This window comes from Lampetra fluviatilis, chromosome 4 (genome assembly GCF_964198595.1).
Source record: "Lampetra fluviatilis chromosome 4, kcLamFluv1.1, whole genome shotgun sequence".
In the NCBI taxonomy this organism is placed as follows: Eukaryota; Metazoa; Chordata; class Hyperoartia; order Petromyzontiformes; family Petromyzontidae; genus Lampetra; species Lampetra fluviatilis.
The window spans coordinates 11,401,220-11,423,591 of NC_136278.1; the positions used below are offsets into that span (position 1 = coordinate 11,401,220).

General features: G+C 46.7%; 1 protein-coding gene across 3 annotated transcripts in view; it reads right to left on the reverse strand.

Annotated features, from left to right (window-relative positions):
• Positions 1 to 11,878: 11,878 nt before the first annotated feature.
• LOC144931564 (drebrin-like protein) overlaps positions 11,879 to 22,372 on the reverse strand; it is a 105,103-nt gene continuing 94,609 nt past the window's right edge. For all 3 annotated transcript variants that reach the window (XM_078855539.1, XM_078855538.1, XM_078855540.1), the window contains 3 exons: positions 22,200 to 22,309; positions 15,368 to 15,524; positions 11,879 to 13,768 (listed from right to left, as the gene is read on the reverse strand). In XM_078855539.1, the coding sequence (XP_078711665.1) occupies positions 13,629 to 13,768; positions 15,368 to 15,524; positions 22,200 to 22,309 (407 nt within the window). In that variant the 3' untranslated portion in view covers positions 11,879 to 13,628. The remainder of the gene's footprint in view (positions 13,769 to 15,367; positions 15,525 to 22,199; positions 22,310 to 22,372) is intronic.

Sequence of the window (22,372 nt, forward strand, 5' to 3'; positions counted from 1 at the left end):
TGCCTTAAAACTATCTATATATCATCATCGGTGACATTTCAAGCAATGGCCCTTCGTCGTAACATTGATGAGCTATGCAGCATTTACGAGTTATGAAGACGAGCCAGTTGGCACGAAACGTCTCAGATTATATTATTTTTCTTTTAAGGTCACAGTGTTGTTGACGACCCTGTCGAGTTGGTTTTGTTGTTGTTGTTAATTGTGTTTGTGCACCACTGCCAACGCACAATCGCCAAATACACCGTTAGATCTGGATGTCAATTTACATAAAAGGCAATAACATTACGTACGTGTATTATTTTTTTTGCACGTGTCTGGCAGTGCACGTTTAATTACAGCTCAACATTTGCTCAGCTGGCGGCGGTGACGAAAGATCGGGTGGGATGAATCTCTTCCACGGACGCATGCCCATTCATCGACGAATGCGGTGCTAAAGCGTCGACATTACTAGCGCCAGACACGGACTCGTGCCCAGTCAAAAGCACAAGAATAAGAGAAATAATGTCATGCTAAGATGAATTAACAAAAAACGCAACAAAGGTACATTTTGGTTTAATTCTAAACCGCTCGCGTACACATGGTTATGACAACAATTTGTTTTAGCCGCAAGGCTTTGTACATTAGCTGGGATATCTTGAGTTTCTGAGATCGACATCATTTACAACTCAAACCATCGTTTCAAAAATACGCCTAAGATGCCATTGCGGTTTTCCACACAAAGTTCATGGAAGGACCTAATTTTAAAGTGTAGTTAAAAAAAATCACCTTTCAGATTACCTTAAGATTTATACACGTCAGAATTTTAGCCCCAGGGGTGTAGGCTTCACCTTCTATTCTAAAAACAAAAGATGGATTACTACAAAGACTTCAACGGTATTGCTGTCACAAACTCCAATGTTTAAAACAACATCTACATCTGTTAAATGGTGAATATTATTCGCCGCTGTACGTGAATCATGAGGTGACAAGTTGGTTGTGAAACGTTACGTTGACAACACATTATGTCTGATAGCAATAACAGCAAATGTGCTATCCATCAATCAAAGGCTTACAAATGCTAGTCACTTAGATGTTCCGAACAAAGTTTTGTTCACTTTCTTTCAAACAAAGTTTAAAATTCCCAATATGTTTTTGTTATATATACTAGCCAGCATTCATCTGTGTATAATGGACATGCAACACCTATCATCGCCACCAAGGCCACAGCCATGGAGTCAACATTGGGGGGGGACCAAATCTTCCAGGGTGTCTGGGGGTCCAAACCCAGAAAAAGATCTAAATTTGAAAACTAATTTCCTGCCTAAAATATTAAAAAATTCACTAAAACATGGGATGGACTTTTTATTTATTTTTTACAATAATGTCTAATAGTGTATTGTATTTAATTGCTCTGTTTTAACTTTTTTACCATTTCTTGTTTCATTGTATGTAATGGCAGAGATTATGGATAAATAAACTACAAACATAACCACAATCATATAAACAGAAATCTATGCGTTGATTTATATGAAGACAAATCCAGATATTGTGGCCAAGGTTTAGCAAATTGTTCTTTTTATTTACATAGCATAGCAATTATTATTTTTATAGCAATATATTGGGGGGGACATTTTGAGCATATTTGAATATATATTATAATTACGCCCTTGATCGCCACCCCCTACATAACAGAAATTGGAAGCTCAGTAAAAACAAAATATGCACTTCTTTAGTGCTGCCTAACGGCGTGTGCGACTTCACGATGATATTGGTCCCGGTCTAGCACGGCGTGTAGAGTTTGTGCTGTTGTTAATTGTAGCCATGTTTTGATGTTACTGAGCCATGTCGCTATTAAAGCAAATCCTTCCAGGATTTGCTTTAATAGCTGGTATTTGTGGTCGTTTCGGGCAATGTGGCCTAGGTAGTAACACTTCCTGCTAATGATGGTCTTCAGCAGTTGCCTGTCAGTGCCCATATCTTGCAGAACTTGTGTATTGGTGGTTTTGGCTGTCCATGGGATTTTCAGCATTCTTCGATACAGCCACATCTCGAAAGCTTCAAGCCTTTTTGTTGTTGTTGTTGTTGTTGTCAATGTCCACGTCTCTACTCCGTACAGCAAAATTGACCAGATGTAGCATTTCAGTGCGCAGTTTCAGTGATGTACTCAAGTTGCGGTCTGCAAGGAGTGTTTTCCATTTAATAAATGCTTGCCTTGCTTGTTCAATTCTGCTCTTGATTTCGACTTCATGGTTCAACTGATCGTCAATGATTACACCAAGGTATTTAAATCGGTGTACTTGTTCCAATTTTTCGCTGCCAAGCTTGATTGTTATTTCGCTTGTAGTTCGGCTGACCTTCATAACCTTTGTTTTCTTTTTATTAATTCGTAAGCCCCATATTTGACTCTCTGTGGCAACCTCGTCCAAGATTTGTTGTAGGTCTTGTTCCGAATCGGCCAGCAGTGCAGTGTCGTCGGCATACCTGATGTTGTTGATGTATTGTCCATTGACTTTAATACCAATGTTTTTATCTGCTAGTGTTCGATCAAAAATCTGCTCCGAGTAGATGTTGAAAAGACTGGGTGAAAGTGGGCAGCCTTGTCGTACACCTTTTTGTATTGGTGTTGGATCTGTCAATTCGTTGTCATATCGGAGTTGGGCTGTTTGCTTCCAATAAAGAGCAATGATGAAGTTGATGTCGTTTTTATCTAGTCCCAGTTGTTTTAATAGAGCAGCTAGTCGGTCGTGGTCGACTGAGTCAAAGGCTTTCTCGTAATCTATGAAGCAGATGTACACTTCTTTCTGATGTTCGTAGCATCGCTGTAGTAGTATCTGTAGACAGAAGATTGCTTTTCTTGTGCCTAGTCCTTTGCAGAAGCCAAACTGTGTGTTCTTCAATGCATTTTCGCATGTGGAGCGTATGCGCTGTTGGATCACCTTCAGGAAGACTTTCAGCACGTGGCTCATCAAGCTTATCAGTCTGTAGTCCTCGCATTTCCGGCTTGTTGCTTTCTTTGGTATGGCCACAAAGATGGATTGTAGCCAGTCGGATGGAATTTTATTGCCATTGTATATTTGATTGTACCAATTAGTCAGTTGTCGTATGTTGTTACTGTCTAATAGTTTGAGCAATTCTACATGGATTGTGTCGGGCCCGCACGCTTTGCCTGACTTAGCTGTTTTGATTGCATGTTCTACTTCTGATGTTAAAATGTGTAGAGCGTCTTTCGACATCTGTTGGTCTTTTTCTGCAGATGTTCTCGCGGCGCCATAGAGCTTGTGTATATAGTTTGTCCAGGTGTCCATTTTTTCCTGTTTATTTAGGATTGGTTGGTTGTTGTCCGCATACAATGTAGCTGTTGAGGCTGGTCTGTAGATGTTACCAGCTTCTTTGAGCTTCTTGTGCAGAGTAAAATTGTCATGTTTTTTAATTAGTTCTTCAATCTCGGCGCATTGTTCTTCCATCCACTTTTCTTTTGCCTGTCGGATTGCTTCTCTGATCTTCTGTTGCATTTGTTTGTACTTCTCCAAGTTGTTATTTTTGTACATTCTTCGTTTGCTCATTAGATCGAGAATACAATGTGTCATCCATCGTTGTTTCTTTTTCGGTGGCTGATGTCCCAGCATGACTTCTGTTGTTTCTGTGATGCATTGTTTGAACGAGCGCCAGTACTCCTGAACATCTGCTGTTTCTGTTGTTATTGAGCGGATGCTATCGTTGAGATGTTGCTGTACTTGTCTTTTATCGGCGCTGTTCTTCAGTTTCTCCAGGTCTGCTCGTCTCGTCTTTGTACATTGTATTGATCGCAATTTGAGTCTTATTGTAGCTGTTACTGGGTTATGATCTGACGATATATCGGCTCCAGGGTAGGTTTTTGCTGTAATCACACTGGAGTTAAACCTGATGTTAATTAGGATATAATCGATTTGGTTCCTGACGATGTTGTTGTCGGAGTCTTGCGGCGAGGTCCACGTGTACAGTCGTCGAGGTGGTAATTGGAACCACGTGTTAGCAATACTGAAACGTTCTTCTTGGCAGAATTGAACCAGTCTGTCGCCTCGTTCATTCCGTGTTCCTAGTCCGTGTTCTCCGACAATGTTCTGCATTCGACCGTGGCCAACCTTGGCGTTGAAGTCGCCGAGGATTATAGTGATGTCTTGCTTCTTCAGCGGCTTCAGCGTGTTGGTTAGTTGCTCATAGAACGATTCGATTTCATGATCTTGTTTATCTGCTGTTGGAGCATAAACCTGTAGAATGTTCACGTTGACTTTGTTGCCTGCTAATTGTAGTAGTGCTATTCGTTCTGATACTGGGGTAAAGTTGTTGACTTTATTCGCTAATTTCTTGTGTACTATAAAGGCGACACCGTATGTTTGTTTGGTGTTTTCTTCTCCTCCGGAGCAGAAGATGTAGTGTTCACTCGATATAAACTTTTTTGTTCCAGGCCATTTAGTTTCGCTTAGACCGATTATGTTGATTTTAAGTCGGTCCATTTCTTGTATGACATTGGCTAGTTTTCCTGCTTTAAGTAAACTTCTAACGTTCCAAGTTGCTACTTTGAAAGGGTTCTTTGACACAAGCTCGGAGATTCTTAGCACCCCTGTCCTATTTAAAGGACGCCGATACTCAGGGCCTTTGTTGATTTTGCTTGTCATCATTGAAGTTTTCAAGGGAGAAATAATCCAAGTAGTTTCCCGTTGCTTTCTTGGATCACAATTTATTTGAAAAGGTTATGTGGGGACCTTTCGAAACGGGTTTTGTCTGACGTCTCCACTGAAGTCTTCCCGCCTTGGGTGACCCTTCTGAGAGCACTAGGCTCTCGACGGTATAGCGATCAGCTTCTCAGACGTACACAAACTCTCTCGCCGCATTAAGGCACCGTTTCTCGAGAGAAATATGCACAGAGAGCGCAATTACCTGTCCCTGAACTCCACCTGCGTTCTCGACAGACCCACACACATCACAATCGAGAGCCCTCGACTTGTCCGCCTGGATGCAGTTCCATAATGAACGCGAGACCCGTCGTCCATAAACCCAAGTCCGGATTGTAAATACAAAAATACAGCTCTCATAGACAACAACAGGGGGGCCTTCGCGAGGACTCGACTACGGTTTTACGCAATTCGTGAAAATGTACAAAGCACCCCCCCCCCGATTTAATATCGGTTGAATGCCTCTCCGCACACCGGTCTGGCGGTCAGAGGCAGTCGCGCTCTGCTCGAACTCCAGCGACGCCGCTCAGCCGACGATGATGGGCCAAGGTCTCGGATAGAATTCACCGTTGACGGGGGAATGCAACCCCTTTGGTTGCATTCCCCCGTCAAAGTCAGGCCCCCCCCCTCGAATATGACGTCACAAAGCTCTGCCCCCCCCCCAAATATAAAACATGCTTCAAATCGCTTTAAACTATTGTCATAGTAGTGCGTATTTAATGTGGCGCTGCACTCTGACGTTGTAGGAGAAAAGATGTATTAAACGTCTATTTAATTAAGTAGAACGTGTTGTCTATATTTATTTAAAGTTGCGCATTTTTATGTGACGGCCCCTTACCAGCACATGCACCGGAGTGATTGGTGCGATGTGGTTCCAGTGAAATGAATGCAACCCAAGTAAAGTTCCAGGCGTTGAACAAGACGGCGCGTGTCAGCTCACTCAATATATCAACAGACATCTGGAATTGCCAGATGAGTATTTGCAGTGGAGGTTCGATGCCTCTCAATATAACAGGACCCCGAAGCGTTAGGAATGCGCTATATAAAATGGTTGGGAGGTCTTTTTTTTTACCCGAAGATTGAATAAAGTAGCAAAACCCCCAAATGTGTACGCAACACGCAATGGTTGCGCCTGAGCGCAATGGCGTTTTGTCGTGAGGTCTGCTGGGCGGTTTTTTTCTCTCACGTTCTTTGCTGCTGCGTAAAATCTACGCACTCCGTGAAGAGTTGGCTCACGATGGGCAAGATTCAAACACAACTGATAGAACAGCCTTGGTGGCGAATGGCTGATAAGGCAACATGGGTGGCGGCGTTAACGAGAGAATATCGACTGCAGTGAGCTTTGTGAAAATATTCCGGCGAGATGGGACGAAGCGTAATCATTTACTCGGCAACATCAAAATAACCTTCAGGCGGCGTCTGCCACATTGAGGATATTCGTGGGACGGAGCCAGCGAAGAGAACGACTCGGGGGGGGGGGGGGGGGGACACACACACCTCCAAGCAGATCGGACACACAGAATCCGCAATCAACTCAGTAGATGATGGCAGCTGGCCTCGTGGTGTGTGGCACATCGATTTACGCGTGCGTGCGCACAAAGACCCCCACTCCCCAACAGCCTGTTGGGGCAAGTGTTGTTAGCGAGCACCTATGCAGGCTGGCACGACGAACGAGGGGGTGGGTGGCCAACACCACGCCCGGCCGCCTTTGTCTCCCCAGCGGCGATGTTTACACACCACACCGGCTGTTCATTTGAGGCCAAGTCGACCTAGGGGCAGCCCAGGACCGGTTCAGATAATCGTCACCGGTGTTGGCCGTGAGCGGGAATCGAACTGGGGCCGCTTCCCCCACACACCATGAAACTGACCTCAGCAATCTGCTGTTGAGGGATCACACCCCTTTATAACATAATGCTACAGGCCCCGCACTAGCTTAACCCGGCACTGCCTCCAACCCCCCAATGTGTGCTCTCGGTGTCACCACCACCACCATCTCTGGAAGTCCTTCCCATGGGCACCGACCGCTTGGTTGGTGCTGCTCACTTGAATTCTGGGTTGAGAATCATCGTCCGTTATTCCACGTCCGTGTGGCATCTTGCAGGAGGGCTGTGTGTGTGTGGGGGGGGGTGTGAAACACGTTTCCGTGAGACGACCAAAATGAACGTGGTGGTGGTGTTTGCGTGCAAAGAAATATCCAACCGGCACAGGGGCAAAGGAGATGTTGTTTGTTTGGTAAATTTCCAAGAATCCGAAGTTAATTTCAAAAGTAAAACCCACTAAGCTAAGAAACTTCCCCCCCCCCCAAGGGCGACTCGACTGGCAGACAATTTTCATCGTCGATAGATTGGCAAAAACTTTGCGGCTCTGGACACGTAACTTGACGGGAGTCACTGATGATCAACATATCAAAGGTGTCGCGCACTTGTACAGACATTTCGAAGACACACATACGGTGGTCTTTCCGCTTCGTGCTAAATTGCGACTTGATTTCTCTTTTGGGATGGGGTGGGCGGGGGGGTCTTACGGACACGTGACATTGCCGGGCAACGTGCTGACACTTCGCATTCACATACACTGGGGGTGTTTGCTTGCAAATCAGCATCGCTAGCGTTGAGCTGTCCACTAAAAGCCCAGCTCGTGCACTGTAGGTGACAATTTAAGTGAAGCAATGAAAAAAGATCAGAGATGGCAAAAGATGCGGACTACAAAAACAAACTTTTTTTTTAAAGGACGGAATCCAAACCGTACTTTTATCTTCGGCCTGTGGCATACATGTGTTCCATTGTCACGGCTCACGTGCTGCTCACACCAATGAATGCTGATTCGTGAATAACCTGCCTGCAAGTTCATTAATTACAAATCATTACCCCGCCCCCCGCGAAACGCATCTACTCGCGTCCTCCGACTCGCAAATTAATTCCAAAGCAACTGTCAATTTAATTAAATTGCATATCAATTTGTAAACACATCAGCTCAGAAACTCACCCAGGTCTGGAAGAGCGCTGGCGGACAGTGGGACGATGCAGACGTCCAGAAGAAACAAATCGAGACCCGAAACATGGCACCTCCTGGCTTTGACATTCCTCGAAGACACCGGTAGTGTACCATAACACCAGCATGCCGATGAGCACGCATCCTTCGCGAACGTTCAATTAAAGACCCCCAAGCCACAGCGGTGCGATTGTGGCCATGCAAGCCACACTATGGACCACGCCGTTAACCGCTGTGACCGGCGTTCCTTCAATGTAGCAGGAAAAAACAAATCTACACGAACTCTCTCCTGAAGCCTTCTTGTCGTGGCCGGCAGACCTCGACAATGCCATTTTGCTCCTAAATATATCGCCATACGCAAGAACAGAATTTCAACATGTCAATAAAGCCTTGGAGAGTGTTTACATTGAAAAAAATAAATAACTTGCACCAATTTTCAACCTTTGAACAGAACCAAAAGTACGTATTGGTGTCGAACGAGCATCCACAATGGGCACTAACAGCTTGGCCAATAGTATAACAGTAGGAAAGCTAAGAGAGTGAAAATGAATGGGATGACGAACATTGAACGGCGATGGGACAACAATGTGCCCTCTATGATATGAGACGTTTATAGAACCCAGGGGCTGGTTTTCACCATGTGAATTCGGGTATGTAATACAGTAACTCCCAGAGACTCTAAAGACAAAGACTCCCCCCACCCCGTATAGCCTTAACAGACTGTTGGGGAAAGTGCTGCTAGCGAGCATCTATGAAGGCCGGCACGGCACACGAGAGGGTGGGTGGCCAGCACCACGCCCAGCCGCTTTTGTCTCCCCAGTGGCGGTTTACACACCGCACCAGGTACTCATTTGAGGCTGAGTCGACCTAGGGGAGGCCCAGGACCGGTTCAGATAATCATTACCGGTATTGGCCGTGAGCGGGAATCGAACTCGGGTCGACGGGTTCTTCACGCAGCGCGCTAACCCTGACGCACACAGACTTGGGTTGACCTCTGTCGCCAAGATGGGCAAACACATTTGTGTGTCCTTGAGCTACTGCCAGTGCAGACATCGTTGGTCAACCATCTCCCTGCTCAAGCGCGAGTGGGGGGTCCTGTGGCCCCATCTTGTTCGTGGCACCGACTCAGTGGCTGTGGGAAAAAAATACACATTCCTTTGATGGGGGACAAGGACTGGCGACTTCCCGCTGCGACGCTTATTTTACCGAGTCCTCCCTGGGTGGGGGACGATGATGACCCAAGCTGCTTCTCGACTGGAATGTGGACTCGTGACATTCAGGTTAAAATCCCGCGCTTGGCTCTCCCAGCTGCAGCATACTAAGAGACATCGCCGGCAGGACGTGTTGCCTGTTCTGTGTGGGCTTGTCCAAAAGTCAGGACAAATATGGGGGGTTTCACATTTATTTTTAAACTGCCTTCGAACCTTTTTAAATTGTTTATTTCAAGTTAATATTTTGTCTTTGATCATCATTATTACCGTCTATGTTTCATCTTGCCTTTCAGATGACATTTAAACAATATGAATACAAATTTTACTTAAAGATGAAGGCGTTCAATTAGTTTGTACGAATGCTGAAGGCAGCTGAGATCTTAAAAAAAGGTCCAAAATTAATTACAAAAGAGAATTCATGCATGCATTAATGTTCATGGAAGTCAGTTTGAACATTTGTTTAAAATACATTAAATATCCATGTCATTTGTTAAAATAAATAAATATAACCCTGCTTGTTCTGACTTTTGGGCGACCATGTATATTTTTAATGCGTCACGGGGGAGCAAAAAGAAAAACAAACACATATTTCTACATGACGACGTATACATATATTGCTTTTTAATGAAACATTCCAACGCCTTAATTTTTTTTTATCAAGGAAGATTCTCATTGTGTCAATGACGTTTTAAGGATGGTTCTATGATGTTGGGAAGTTTGGCCATTTTCGTAATGAGCTTGTTGCTACGTTTGCAAAAAAACCCAGAAATGCCTGGAAGAAAGAAATGCAAACAAAAGAAAAGCACGCGAAAACTTTTGCAGAAAAAAAACCTATCTGCTGTACTTCCTCCTCCAGACACATTGACTAAACGGCGACGTGGCTGTCCTGCACACGCTCTCAGTGCAAACTTTCCCAGCTGCTGGGCTCACGAGGAGTGAGCAATATCCAACAGCAGCTTAAATAACTGCCAGACGCTTATCCGAACCACCCAGGGCAGAGACTCACAAAATGCCGTGTGGAATGAGGGTTCAAGAATCGATTCCCTCGCGTTCGCTGTCATCACAAACCGTACAATGCTTATCACTCATGAGTATTGTTAAAAACAAGCCGTGTTCACGACACAGCTAATTAGTGGACTGCATCTGAGAAAGAGCATTCGAAATAATACGCGTATACATGTAGAATGATGGGGTGGAGGAGTTTTGTAGCGGTTCGCGCATTGTGCTACGAATCCCGATACACGAGTTCATTACCTGGCCGTGGCAACCATCAGCGGAGAGCAATATCTGAACTGGTACTGGGTCATCCTTGACCTACCTGCACGAACCAGCGTGGTGAAGTATGGTCAAATAAAACCCATGACTCTCATGGCATGGAGAGGGCTTTATCCAGCAGCGGATTGACAAGGGTAGAAATTATTATTCGTATCATTTACTGATATATAGTTACATGTGTTAGTCTACCCAAACTAATCATTGCCATCAAAGCCCGCTGGAGTTCACATCGAGCATGGGTGTTGGTTGGCTTGGTCTGTTATTTTTGTGTCCTTTATAAAAAATGAGAATCACGGTGGGAAGTAAACAATATAGTTATCCTTTCGAGATGACGACGATGCATTCCATGGGGAAGTGGCTTTCCCATTGCTGGCTCTGAGCATTCAAGAGACGAATTCTATCGCACTGCTGGCCTGAAGTGCGTCGAGACACCTCGACTTGCCTTTGGAATTTCGATTGCAGTGTTTGGAGGATTTACATTTGAAATTCTATCCTCACGTCTCGTGAACAGCCTGGCATCTGTTTCTGGTGCGCCTATCTCAATAAACAAAAATGAATGTTTATTGACTTGATGGGCCTGTCGCATCCCAAAAGACCATTAGCAGGGAACAAAAATAAAAAGATAAAAGTTAATGGATTTGGCATTTACAACACGGTGAGGCATGCACCGTTTCCTGTGTGCCACACGAAAATACAAGTTTCGTAGAAAATCTCCAGAGAGCCTTTAAGGAAGTGTTCACAAAGTTCAGCACGGCTACAAACGACAACGGAAGCCACACAATCGGCTCGAAGAGTGAAAACTATTTCACGTGCAAGCTTCGAGGTCTTTAGAAATTGCCCGGTGTCTAGGCCATGCTGCATATAAAGGAAATAAATTAAATTATAGAAAATACGCCGTTACACAAGCGGACAGAGATAACACAAAGACACACAGAGAAAGACACAAAACAAAATTGCTACATTTTGTTTTCTTAAACTGCCTATTTCTCTCTCTAACATTGACCAGGCTCTCATAGGTCCATTCGATCTTTCTCTCCCTCGGTCGCTTCGGGGTGGATTTCCACACAACTCTCTCTAAAATGTACCAGTCTTGTTGGGTCTTTCATTGACATTCTAATTTCTCTGCTCCAGCAGCTGCCCCAGCAGACCCACCTCTCTCTCTGCCCCCCCCCACCTCTCTTTATTTAAAGCCTCGACACAGGCATTGAGTCTCTGTCTCTCTCTGCTTGTGTGTCTCTCTGTGTCGCCGTGTTTGTGTTTCGTCTCTCTCTCTCAAATTTAGTTCTACCTGATGACCATTGCTTGTGTTGCAATCGAAACATCGTATTCTATTATTTAATTTATTTTCTTTATACGTGACTTTACCGAAAGAACCAACCAACAATTCCTGCAGTCACGAAAGCTTCAAATCAAGTTTCATGCTGCCTATGTCGCAGTGCCAGAAGAAGTGGTCTCGGCGCACAAAGGGGAAAAAACCATCTAAGTCCAGTATCGGGTTTCACACGCACTGCACCATTGAACTGTATTATTAAACACCAGGCATCCTTCGTCTTGTGAATGTTCTCGACGCAACCAAAAGCCAGAATTTCATAGCAAGAAGCGGACTTCACTTGAACCTTGGACACAAATAAAATGTGAGGCTGAATGATGGTCGACAGACGGAACATTGTACAAAAGCCATTGCTTCATTTTCAAAAAAACATACCATTTAAAATGACACACTCGCAATGTTTAGGAATATTAAGTTGGAGTAATACATTCCGGGGTGGTAACATTAACCCTAACAAATGCAAATTGATACATCTTAGAATCTGAGAAGGAAGTCAACTTAATGTGTTGTACATCGTGCATGCTATCGCTATCGGTATATATCGACAATGCGTGGAGGGGGCATGAACCACTGAACCTGGTCAAACGCCACCTGCAGTGAGTGGATGCTGTAGCACGTGAAAAGCGAACGTGTCCTAACATAAAGGCCAGGAAAGTAATCCAACGTCTTTTCCACTGAGAATAACATATTTTATACAACAAGACCACCGCTCTGAACTTCAGTAACCAACAAACAAAACAACGATTCAATCTTAGGAAAACTTTTTTCTGGTGATGTAGGTTCAGAGACCATCAAGCCCAGCACCGTTATTGTAATGGCGAGCGAAGGCATGTCATGGCACGGGCAGCGAGACTTGTCATTCAAGCTACACACCACGCAGCTGAATCGTCCGTCGGTACAATTGGCTGAAATAAACCCAAGGCGTATTGTAATTAGAAATGTATAGTACGGCACAAAATAGCCTTCGCCACAGCCTTGTTCATGCTGCGCCAGTGTTGCTTTTCACATGTCAGTCACCCCACAACGTACGTTCCCAAATGGTAGCCCCCCCCGCCACGCCCCCCCCCCCCATAGATGATCAAGGCCAAATGTAGTGGAAGCTTCTACGGTAGTGATATCCACGCGGCTTGACGGTTAGCCCGATCAACCCCGCAGGTGAGAGGCTACGGAAGGTTCTCGTTGGCAGCTTGCGAGTTGAATTTCCGATTCGTGGGAATCGACTCGGTCCACCACTCCTCTGTGGACAATGAAGTGAGGACCACTCTCTGTGGTTAGAAGTGTTCATCCCACGGAGAAAAAAATGGCCCTCTGCCATGTAAAATGTGCAATTTCGACCACCGGCTTTGATCGATTACCACTGGCCCAATGCTTGTTTGAGCAGGGACATACTTAGACTAAGTCACCGTCGTTGTTGACTGGGCTGTGGCGAGCAACTCGCTGCACTTGGTAACCTGGCGTAACCGCCAGGGGGCTGGGATTTAAACCAGGAACCCGATAGTGACAACGCAGCGCACGTGTGCAATGGGCATTAGCCTCTGAGCCACCTCCCCCCCCCCCGATCCCCCCAATACCTTCTCTCCAAAAGCAAACAAAAAAAATATTTAAATGCATAGTGTTGTTTAATTATTTGGCCATGGAATTCATACAAAGACATCATCAACAATCAGGGCCACTTACGTGAAAACACTTAAAACGGAGTGGGCGTAACACATTTTATATATGAAAGTAAAGTAGAAAAAAAATACCAACACACGAGCCAGAAAGTAATGCCAGGCTCAACAATTAAGAAAACGCAAACCGTAGCGGTGCGCGCCGACACTAGACCCCAAAAACAAGCAAGCGGCAGCCGACAGCGTAAAAATAACACAATTCTCTACTTAACCGCCGTGGAATGTGACGCGTCGGAACGATTTAACACCGGCTTGGATTGCTTGCGACGAACTCGGCTTGCCCGGGGCTCAGACCATGCTTGCATGCCGAGAGCATCGGAGCAGAGTAACAGTTTGGTCGTGGCGGCGTCGTCGTCGTCGCGCCCGTTTACTATTCTAGGTTTCTCATACGCCGACAAAAGCCGACTTAATTGTTTAACTTAGCGTGTGGCCGCCGCGGTGAGGGGGGGAGGGGGGCAGCTCAGTTGAGGAGTTGGACGTAGTTCGCTGGGAAGAGGCCGTAGCGTCCGTCGGGCCCGTAGCCGCGCCACCAGCCCTCGTCGATCTGGTCGATGTGCGTGATGAGGTCATCGGGGTCGAAGGTGATCTCCGTCTCGTCCGCTGTGCGTGAGCGACGGGGAGGCACGGGGAAGGAGACATCACGCGACGAGGGAGACATCCTATCGGGCCACCACTTTCTCTTGTCCCACTATTACGTCGTGCAAATATAAACGCCTCTTCCTTGATTCATGAGAACGATGATGATGATAATAAAAACATATTATAGCCGTTCTCAATCCACTAATGGATGAGGGCCTCCCCATGCAACGTAGGTTTGTTTTGTTTATCATACTTCACCACGCTGGTCAATGCGGGTTGGTGAAGGCGGGGAGGGCAGGACCAGTTCTCACATCACGCGCCACTGATGTTGGCAGTGGCAGGCAGACGAACTGGGGTCGCCGGGTTCATAGCTTGGTGTACTAACCTAACCACCGTATCACCGCTCCATCCAATGAGAACAAATATTTATTCAAGTGACGTAATTCAACTTTGTTGCCATTCTCGAATGAACATTCCCCAGCGAGCGATCTTCTCCCTCCAATGATGGCACTGAGCCAGTATTAAACATTCCACAAGGGCCAGCCTAATTATGGGGATGGAGAGTTGCCACCAGTGGTGACGAATGTGGCAGCAATACCCACTGTGAGCACAGAGACGCCATGGCCGACTTCAATTTCATTTCCGCTGACGCTGCAGCAGAGCGGAATGGTCATCATTTCAATTCCCGTTTGGGTAACACTCAGCACCCCCCCCACTCCCCCCCATCATCTCTACGGGTTGATACGTATGACTATGTGGGAAATCTAAGAGCTTCTTTACATACAGAGAAACGGACGCCAAAGAGAAAAGTGCAGAAATCCAACCACAGGCTCAGGGCTGCCGATGGAAATGGCCACATGCGGAGATGTGACATCTGTGTTTACATACAACTTATAGGAATATGCAGCAAAGGGAGAGAAAAAATAATCCCGAATAATAACTGTCGTATTGCAGATGCCGTCTGCTTCACAGTGGGGGGTTAAAGATCTCAACGACGTTATTTCACGAGAGGGCAGCAGGCCATCGGTGTGTTGCTGGCATCACAGGCAAAATTTGCCAGATTTGAATAATTGCTCGCAAATTACTCAATTGGATAAAAGCACGTGTAAAATCGCCCCCTACTGGTGGATGGGACTCGCCCCTGAAACAAAGCTCCTCCGTGAGAGCTTTGCACCGTAAGATTAGCATGGTTGCCTACGTACGGTGCGAAAGAATTTCGCACATACATACACACAAGAATGGCATGAATACCAAATCTACTGAACTAATACTGACTAAACTAAACACATTTTTATTCTATCAGGCAGCTCATTTTCAGGGGTGACCTGGTCACACATGATATTTCATCGAAGCAACGTATATGATCATCATAACACACGTGCGAGTTTATAGTAGCAGCCAAATAATAGAATCGAAACTCGTGTTGTTTCTAAATGTGGAGGTCGAGCGGGGGCGGTGGGGGAACTGGAGAAACCCGGAGAGAAATCCACACGGGCAGAAAGAGGACACGTAAAACCCCAAATATACAGCAGCAGGCATCGCCAGGGTCTGGGATTCAAACCCATGACCTCCCGCATCAGTGGCTGTGGCGACTAGCGAGGGGGGAGGGCGAGCACGCACCAGCCTGGTAGTCGTAGAGGGCACGGGCGCACTGCCCTTTGCCCTCCAGGTCGTACTGCTCCGTCGGATAGCCGTCGGCAGACTCCTGCTGGTAGCCGTCCTGCTGGTAGGTCGGCTGTTCCTGGTACTGCGAGTAGTAGTAGCCGGACGGGTCCGTCTGCAAAACGCAACGGCGAGAGGGGCGCCATGGGCATAGAATGTTGCGAGCGCTCACACACCTACGTCTGAGCAGACGGGGTAAAGGAATGCTTACCAACGATACACTCAACGTTCAATCTCACAACACATTAGATATGCCAATAGGGTTAAGGCAATAAAGAACCGTGCAATACCGTCGTACGAGCACAGCTCCCTTCGTCAATTCACTGCTGGATGAGGGCCTCCCCATGCCACGCGGGCCGTGGGGAGTTGGCTACGCTGGTCAGTGTAGGTCGATAGGTGTGGAGTAGAGACTTTGGGGCACAATAAAAGTACAGTGCAACAATGGATCTTTGCTGCCGTGCCCTCTGCTGTAGACCGCACTTTCCCACAACCTATGACACCTGTCATGCATGGCGGTTGCTCGTCCAAGCACGATCAACCCAGCTTAGCTTCTTAGTTGTCTATGACCAATTTACCCAGAATGCAACTGATACCATTAGACCTCGGAAGAAATCACAACACGCTTTGCCAAAACCATGAAAGCTACAATGAACCAATTAAAAACCACACCTACCGATGTACACCATGACCCTCTTCCACGGTGACAGTCGTGACAATTAAAGCTTATTCTTGGCCAACTGCTCCTACAGAGCATAAACCATCACGCGAACTCCGGTTATCCTCGTAAGAGCGGCTTTTGGAGAGCAATCGAACGGAGACGGTCACCGCATCTCCCGCTTTCAGATGCGCTTCTGCGGCCATCTGGAATGCTCTTCCTTACGATATTTGGAAACCACTGGAGCCATGCACTTTTAAAACTAGATTGAAAATTCATTTCTTTAGAACTGCCTTTTATGCTTAGTTTGTTGGCCTTCCACGCACCTTCGATTAGCACGGTTGGCTACTTAGGGTGCAAAAAAGTTCAACATACAAACAAGACAAAGAACCCCCGTATAGCCTTAACAGACTGTAGGAGCAAGTGCCGTTGGGGAACACCTTTGAAGGCCGGAACAATACACGAGAGGAAAGATGGCCAGCACCACGCCCGACCGCCTTTGTCTCCCCAGTAGCGATGTTTGCACATCGCACCAGGTACTCATGTGAGGCTGACTTGACCTAGGGGAGGCCCAGGACCGGGTGAGATAAGCGTCATTTGCATTGGCCGTGAACGGCAATCGAACCCAGGATGTCGGGTTCATGGCGCGCTGCGCCATGAACCCGCCATGAACCACTACCCTACCGTTCCCCACACACAGACACGACCTCCTACACCAGCGGCAGGTGGCCACGCTACAACACACGGAGCTCACGGGGATGAGTCGTCGGCGACTGACGTGAGAGCGCCAGGCATGGAAGGCGCTGCTCACGCGACCCATGCGGCACTGCGATGACACTGGTACGTTGTTGCACGTGAGCTGAGCATGTATGTATGTATGCATGATGAACTTGTTTCGCACCTTACGTAGCCAACCGTGCTAATCCGCCAAGCTGCGTCGGTGAAAATGTTTGGGATTAAAAAGATTACCATCCTTGTGCTACTTTAAATCACTTTCGGACCTCTGATTTCCTTTCATAAGCACGCGGAATTCATCGCTCAACTTTGCAGACTAAGTTTATAAAACGTGATTCTTTTACGATGTTAACTAGCTCGGTGCTGTTTTACGCGCAACATTTACTATAGGCGATGTTGTTTTACTACCATTGTTATATTCATTATGCTGCTTGTACCATGCATTTGGACCTTGACTGCATACAATTGTTTTTAAGAAGTTTTGTAACTGTTTTCACTGTATCCAGTTTCCAATTGTGCGACGACGTCCCCATCGGGTGTTTGTCTGTGCCAAAAAATAAACGACCAACCAAACAACCTTTGTACACAACCACTCAAGACCATTTTGCTTTCTTTTAAAACTCGACATCGAATCTACACCTACTGAGGTTGGCGCGGCACGTGCAGGCAGGGGCCAGCAATGCATAGAGCTACCTTGGTCTCACGCGCACGGCTGGCGACGATATCATGGCACGAGCTATTTGCAGAGACGGCAATCAAGACGCCTTTACGGCCAATGTCTGTTCTCAATTTCCTACCCTCCTGCATCCAGCACATTTACTTTGGGCTGCATCGACCTCGGGCAGAGGCCCACCGCACCTTGCCGATCATTCAGATACGAGCCGCAATCGGCGCGTATCATCGGGAATAGAACCCAGGGAGCCGGGAGTTGTGGTTCAACTCACTAACCAGTGGCAAGGGAGGCCCAGTGCTTAAATGTCAGCACCACAGCACCCTTATACCACACACAAAGACAAATATACCCCCCTCCCGCCCCCAACTGCATAGGGACATACAAACTGTTGTGGCAAAGCGCTATCAGCAAGCATGCGTGCAACGCTAGGGGTTTGTGTGGTCAGCACCAAGCCTCACCACCTCTGCCTAACCAGTGCTGATGTTTATACACGGCACCAGGTACTAATGTAAGGCAAAGTCAGCCCAGGTAAGGCCCAGTGCAAGTGCAGATATCACTGGTCACTGACGTGAGTTAGCGGTGTAGTTGGGAATCAAACTCAGGTGAGATGGGGTCTTAGTGCAGTGCACTTAACCACGGCCCCCTCCCCAAGTACACAGATGCACGCACAAACGCGTACGTGAACCTTAGCTTGCTGGCTGCGCCTGAAAGACGCCTCTCCCTGCTATTGTATGCATTGCAAAGTGTTTGGCTTGGCCAAGGCACATGTGTGACTTCAAATGAAATCGGAGCTTATCTTGGTGTGGGAGAAAGCGGGGGGCGGCACGCACTTTATCTTATCACAAGCAAAGGCTTCACTGACTCGCATATCCCTGCAACCGATAGGACGAGACCTTGGATATGGTACACCCTCGTAAAAATATTATTCGCCGATAATGACAGAAACTGATGGTAGGTGAGGCTGATTGCGAGCGTGCCGTTTGACGATAAGGTGAAAACAACAAATGTAAGGCTGTCCTTATGAGATACGAGCCAGAAGCATGGCTCTTAAAACCAATTGTCGTAAACAGGGGGATGTGCGGCTAATCGTGACAACTATGACATCACCCAGCGCGGCAAGCTATGTTTACAACAATCCAATTGTGTCTTTGTTTTATTTTTAAAGATGTTTTGTGAAATGTAAGTCATCTGACGTGTGTCAAAACACACTGAATGGTTGATATTCAAGTACGGCTACAATGCTACGTTTGGAATCTCAGTAATTATAAAGATGTCCAATGTTTGAATATGCTCTCAGTGGGATATTCCTGTATTTAGTTCATTTGGACATCGTTTCAACGTTTTTGTTTTGTTATCGTGCAGTTATTACTACCGCCACACTTCTCTCTCACTCCCTGCTGTCTGCCAGATCTGATTTGCACAGGCGACAGCCAATTTTACGACTTGCTCCTAAAGTACGGCAAAGTCCTCCTAATCGCGTGTTGACACTATAAAATGTTTTTTCTTTAATGGGGTTCATATTCTTGGCTCTTTCGGTAAAGTCACGTAGAAGGAAAATAATACAATAATAAAAACAAAACAATTAAATTCTCACGTTTCGATTGCAACACAAGCAATCATCAGGTGTGAAAACCACCGCAAGAAAATTTGAATAAAAAATAAATTTTTGTTGTGGTTTTCACACCTGATGATGATTGCTTGTGTTGCAATCGAAACGTCGTGAGAATGTAATAGTTTTATTTTTATTATTTTATTATTTCCCTTCTACGTGACTTTACCGAAAGAACCAAGAATATGAATCCCTGCAGTCACGAAAGCTTTAAATCGAAATTTAATGGGGTTGTTTCTTCTATTGGGGAATACTTTGTGCGCAACGCGGAACGCGCAGCGTTATATAACACAGTTTATGAGCGGTCGACGATTAACTACTTTCTTGAGCTGTGCGGCCGAACAATGGGGGAATTCTGGGTTTTCGCGCGGAGTGATACGGTATGCGGCGCGTACTCTCATCTCAACCCTCTGTTCTGCCATGGGATATCTACAGGCTGATTTTATAGCGCAAATGTGCTACAAATTTGCATCGTATATATTCATGCCCTGTAATGTATATACAGTAATTCCTTGCTAAACGTGGCACTTTTCGGGGAGCGCATCTGCCTGCGAGTAGCCATGACCATGTGCATGATAACGTTAATTTTGGGTTAGTACGCGTAAATATTAATGTTTCGTTAACCCACCACCACCCGACGCGTCCAAATAGTAAGGTTTGTCACGTAAACAAAACGTTCCAATGAGTCACGACTTCAGCACACCAGTTGTGTGTTGAAGAGTAAACCCAGAACATTTACAATTCTAGTACGACCTTTCGCTGGCGATTACAACCAGCTTCATCAGGCGATTTTCCAGAATTGTGAAGAAGATTTTCCGTTTCTGTCTTAAACAGAGGAAAGGCGACGTCATCACCGCGAGCCTAACAGGTGCGTATAGACCACGACGATGTGGCTTCAAGGTTGCGCTTGGTCGTGGGCCACTGGGTGCAACTCGGACACCAGTCTCGGTCACCCGCCATCACCCCCCCTCCCCCCACCTCCCCCCGGTCCTCTACACAAGACCCACGCCCGTTTGATCCCCGCTTCACGGTCACGCCCACAATGCTTTCACGCGCCGCTCCAAACGTTCAAGTGGCCTTCCGTCACCTCGCCCTGCGTCGAAACTCCGAGCGCCTCTCTGTGAGGCTTTGAGGCTCCTTTTCTCGTCGCTTGGTTCAAGGGCGGCCCCCCCCAATAACCGCCTTTCGACATCCCCGAGCCACGCGGGGACACGGTGCACTTCACACTCACGCGATCCGATCCCAAAATCGATCTCGAATCGTAATAATTCGTCGCGAAGGTCTACGTACGGTACGTGTTAAATTTACCTCCGACGAAAAGTTTACTGCGGTATTATTTCCCATGTCGAAGAGCAAATCAGATTTTTAAATCCTTTATATTAAGTTTGCTTGCTTGCGTGCTTGCTTGCGTGCTTGCTTGCTTGCTTACGACCGTGCAAATCTTTCGGTCGTTTTTTAACCTACTTCCCGTGATCCAATCGAGCTGACATTTTCCACACAGACTCGTTGTACGAGACAATTAATGTTCGTGAAAAAAAATTCTCAAAATTTTACACTTTTTAGGCAAAAAAAAAATATTTTACATATATTCAAATAGAACTTCTTCTTGGTTCTTTCGGTAAAGTCACGTAGAAGGGAAGTAATAAAATAATAAAAATAAAACATAATAAAACAATTCTCACGACGTTTCGGCCACAACGCAAGCAGCCTGAGGACGGCTGCTTGCGTTGTGGCCGAAACGTCGTGAGAATTGTTTTATTATGTTTTATTTTTATTATTTTATTACTTCCCTTCTACGTGACTTTACCGAAAGAACCAAGAAGATGAATCCCTGCAGTCACGAAAGCTTTAAATCGAAATCAAATAGAACTCATTCATGGCTTTGGCTGAACGTCACAGTATAAGAGCCCAGAGCGTAACCCCTCCACAGGCCGTGGCGGAGTAGCGCAGTTGGTAGCGCCCTCGCTTCCCATGCCAAAGGTCGCGGGATCGATCCCCGCGTCCTCCACAGGCGAATATATTTTTAAATCCTTTATATTAAGTTCGCTGCCACGCATATAAAGGATTTATAGTGAAAAACTTTGTTTTTACGGGTTATACTTATTCGTGTGTCTCTTTCGCCCTGTTGCTTGGTTTCGTATATACTTCCGTTAGTATGTTAGAGACCGCGTGTTATTTATTTACACGCCACTTTGTTGTTTATAAACATAATCGCTCAAGACACGCGCCACTGTTCGGTGTGCACAGCCGCGACAAGCAGATCCCCAACTCTGCCGCACTTGCCGTGGGTGCGAATCAAAATTGCCATGATCTCAGCGCAGTGTGCCAACCACTACACTGCACCACACAAAACAAAGACAACATCAACCCCCCCCAGCCGTATAGCCATATAGACTGCTGGGGCAAGTGCTGTAAGTGAAAACCTATTCAGGCCTGCATGGCACATAAGAATCAGAATATGCTGGAGGAATCTGATGAGCTATTAAGCTCTTTTTCACAGATGTCTAGTAGGGGGCTGGTGTAGCCAGCATCATGCCCAGCCGCCTTTGTCTCCCAAGTGCCGATATCTAGGTACCGGTACTCATTTAAGGCAAACTTCCCCCTCGAGGGAGGTTCCAGAACCAGCTCAGACGTCACTGACGTCATCTGTGGCTGGAAATGAAACTACCGCTCACCACACACAACGATCCCCCGTGTAGCCTGAACAGACTGTTGGGGCAAGTGCTGCTAGCGAGCACCTATGAAGGCCGGCAAGGTACACGAGGGGGTGGGTGGCCAACAACACGCCCGGCCACCTTTGTCTCTGCAATGGTGATGTTTACACACAAGGTACTCATTTGAGGCTGATTCAACCTAGGGGAGGCCCAGGACCGGTTCAGATAATCGTCACCGGTGTTGGCCGTGAGCGGGAATCGAACTCAAGTTGCCGGATTCGTAGCGCAGCAAGCTAAACCGCTACACTACCGCTCCCCATATACACGCGCACACACATTCACACACCCAGACGTTTGCAAAGACAGCCGAGGGACAGCACTTCAAAAAAGGAAAGCAGCACCGCCAGACTGGACAGGCACGCAGGCTTGCGTGGGGCAGCAGGAAGCCAGGTGCGATCCCTGACCTGTGCCGTGTCCTGGCCGGGCTGCTCGACGTGCGCGGGACGCTCCGTGCCGTTGTTGTTGTTGTTGCCGGCCTGGTGCGGGTAGTACGCGTCCGCCGCCGGCTGGTGCTCTGCAGGCGGCACGCAGCGGCGCATCATCCGTACAGCCCTCCACCACGTCCGTGCAGAACCGC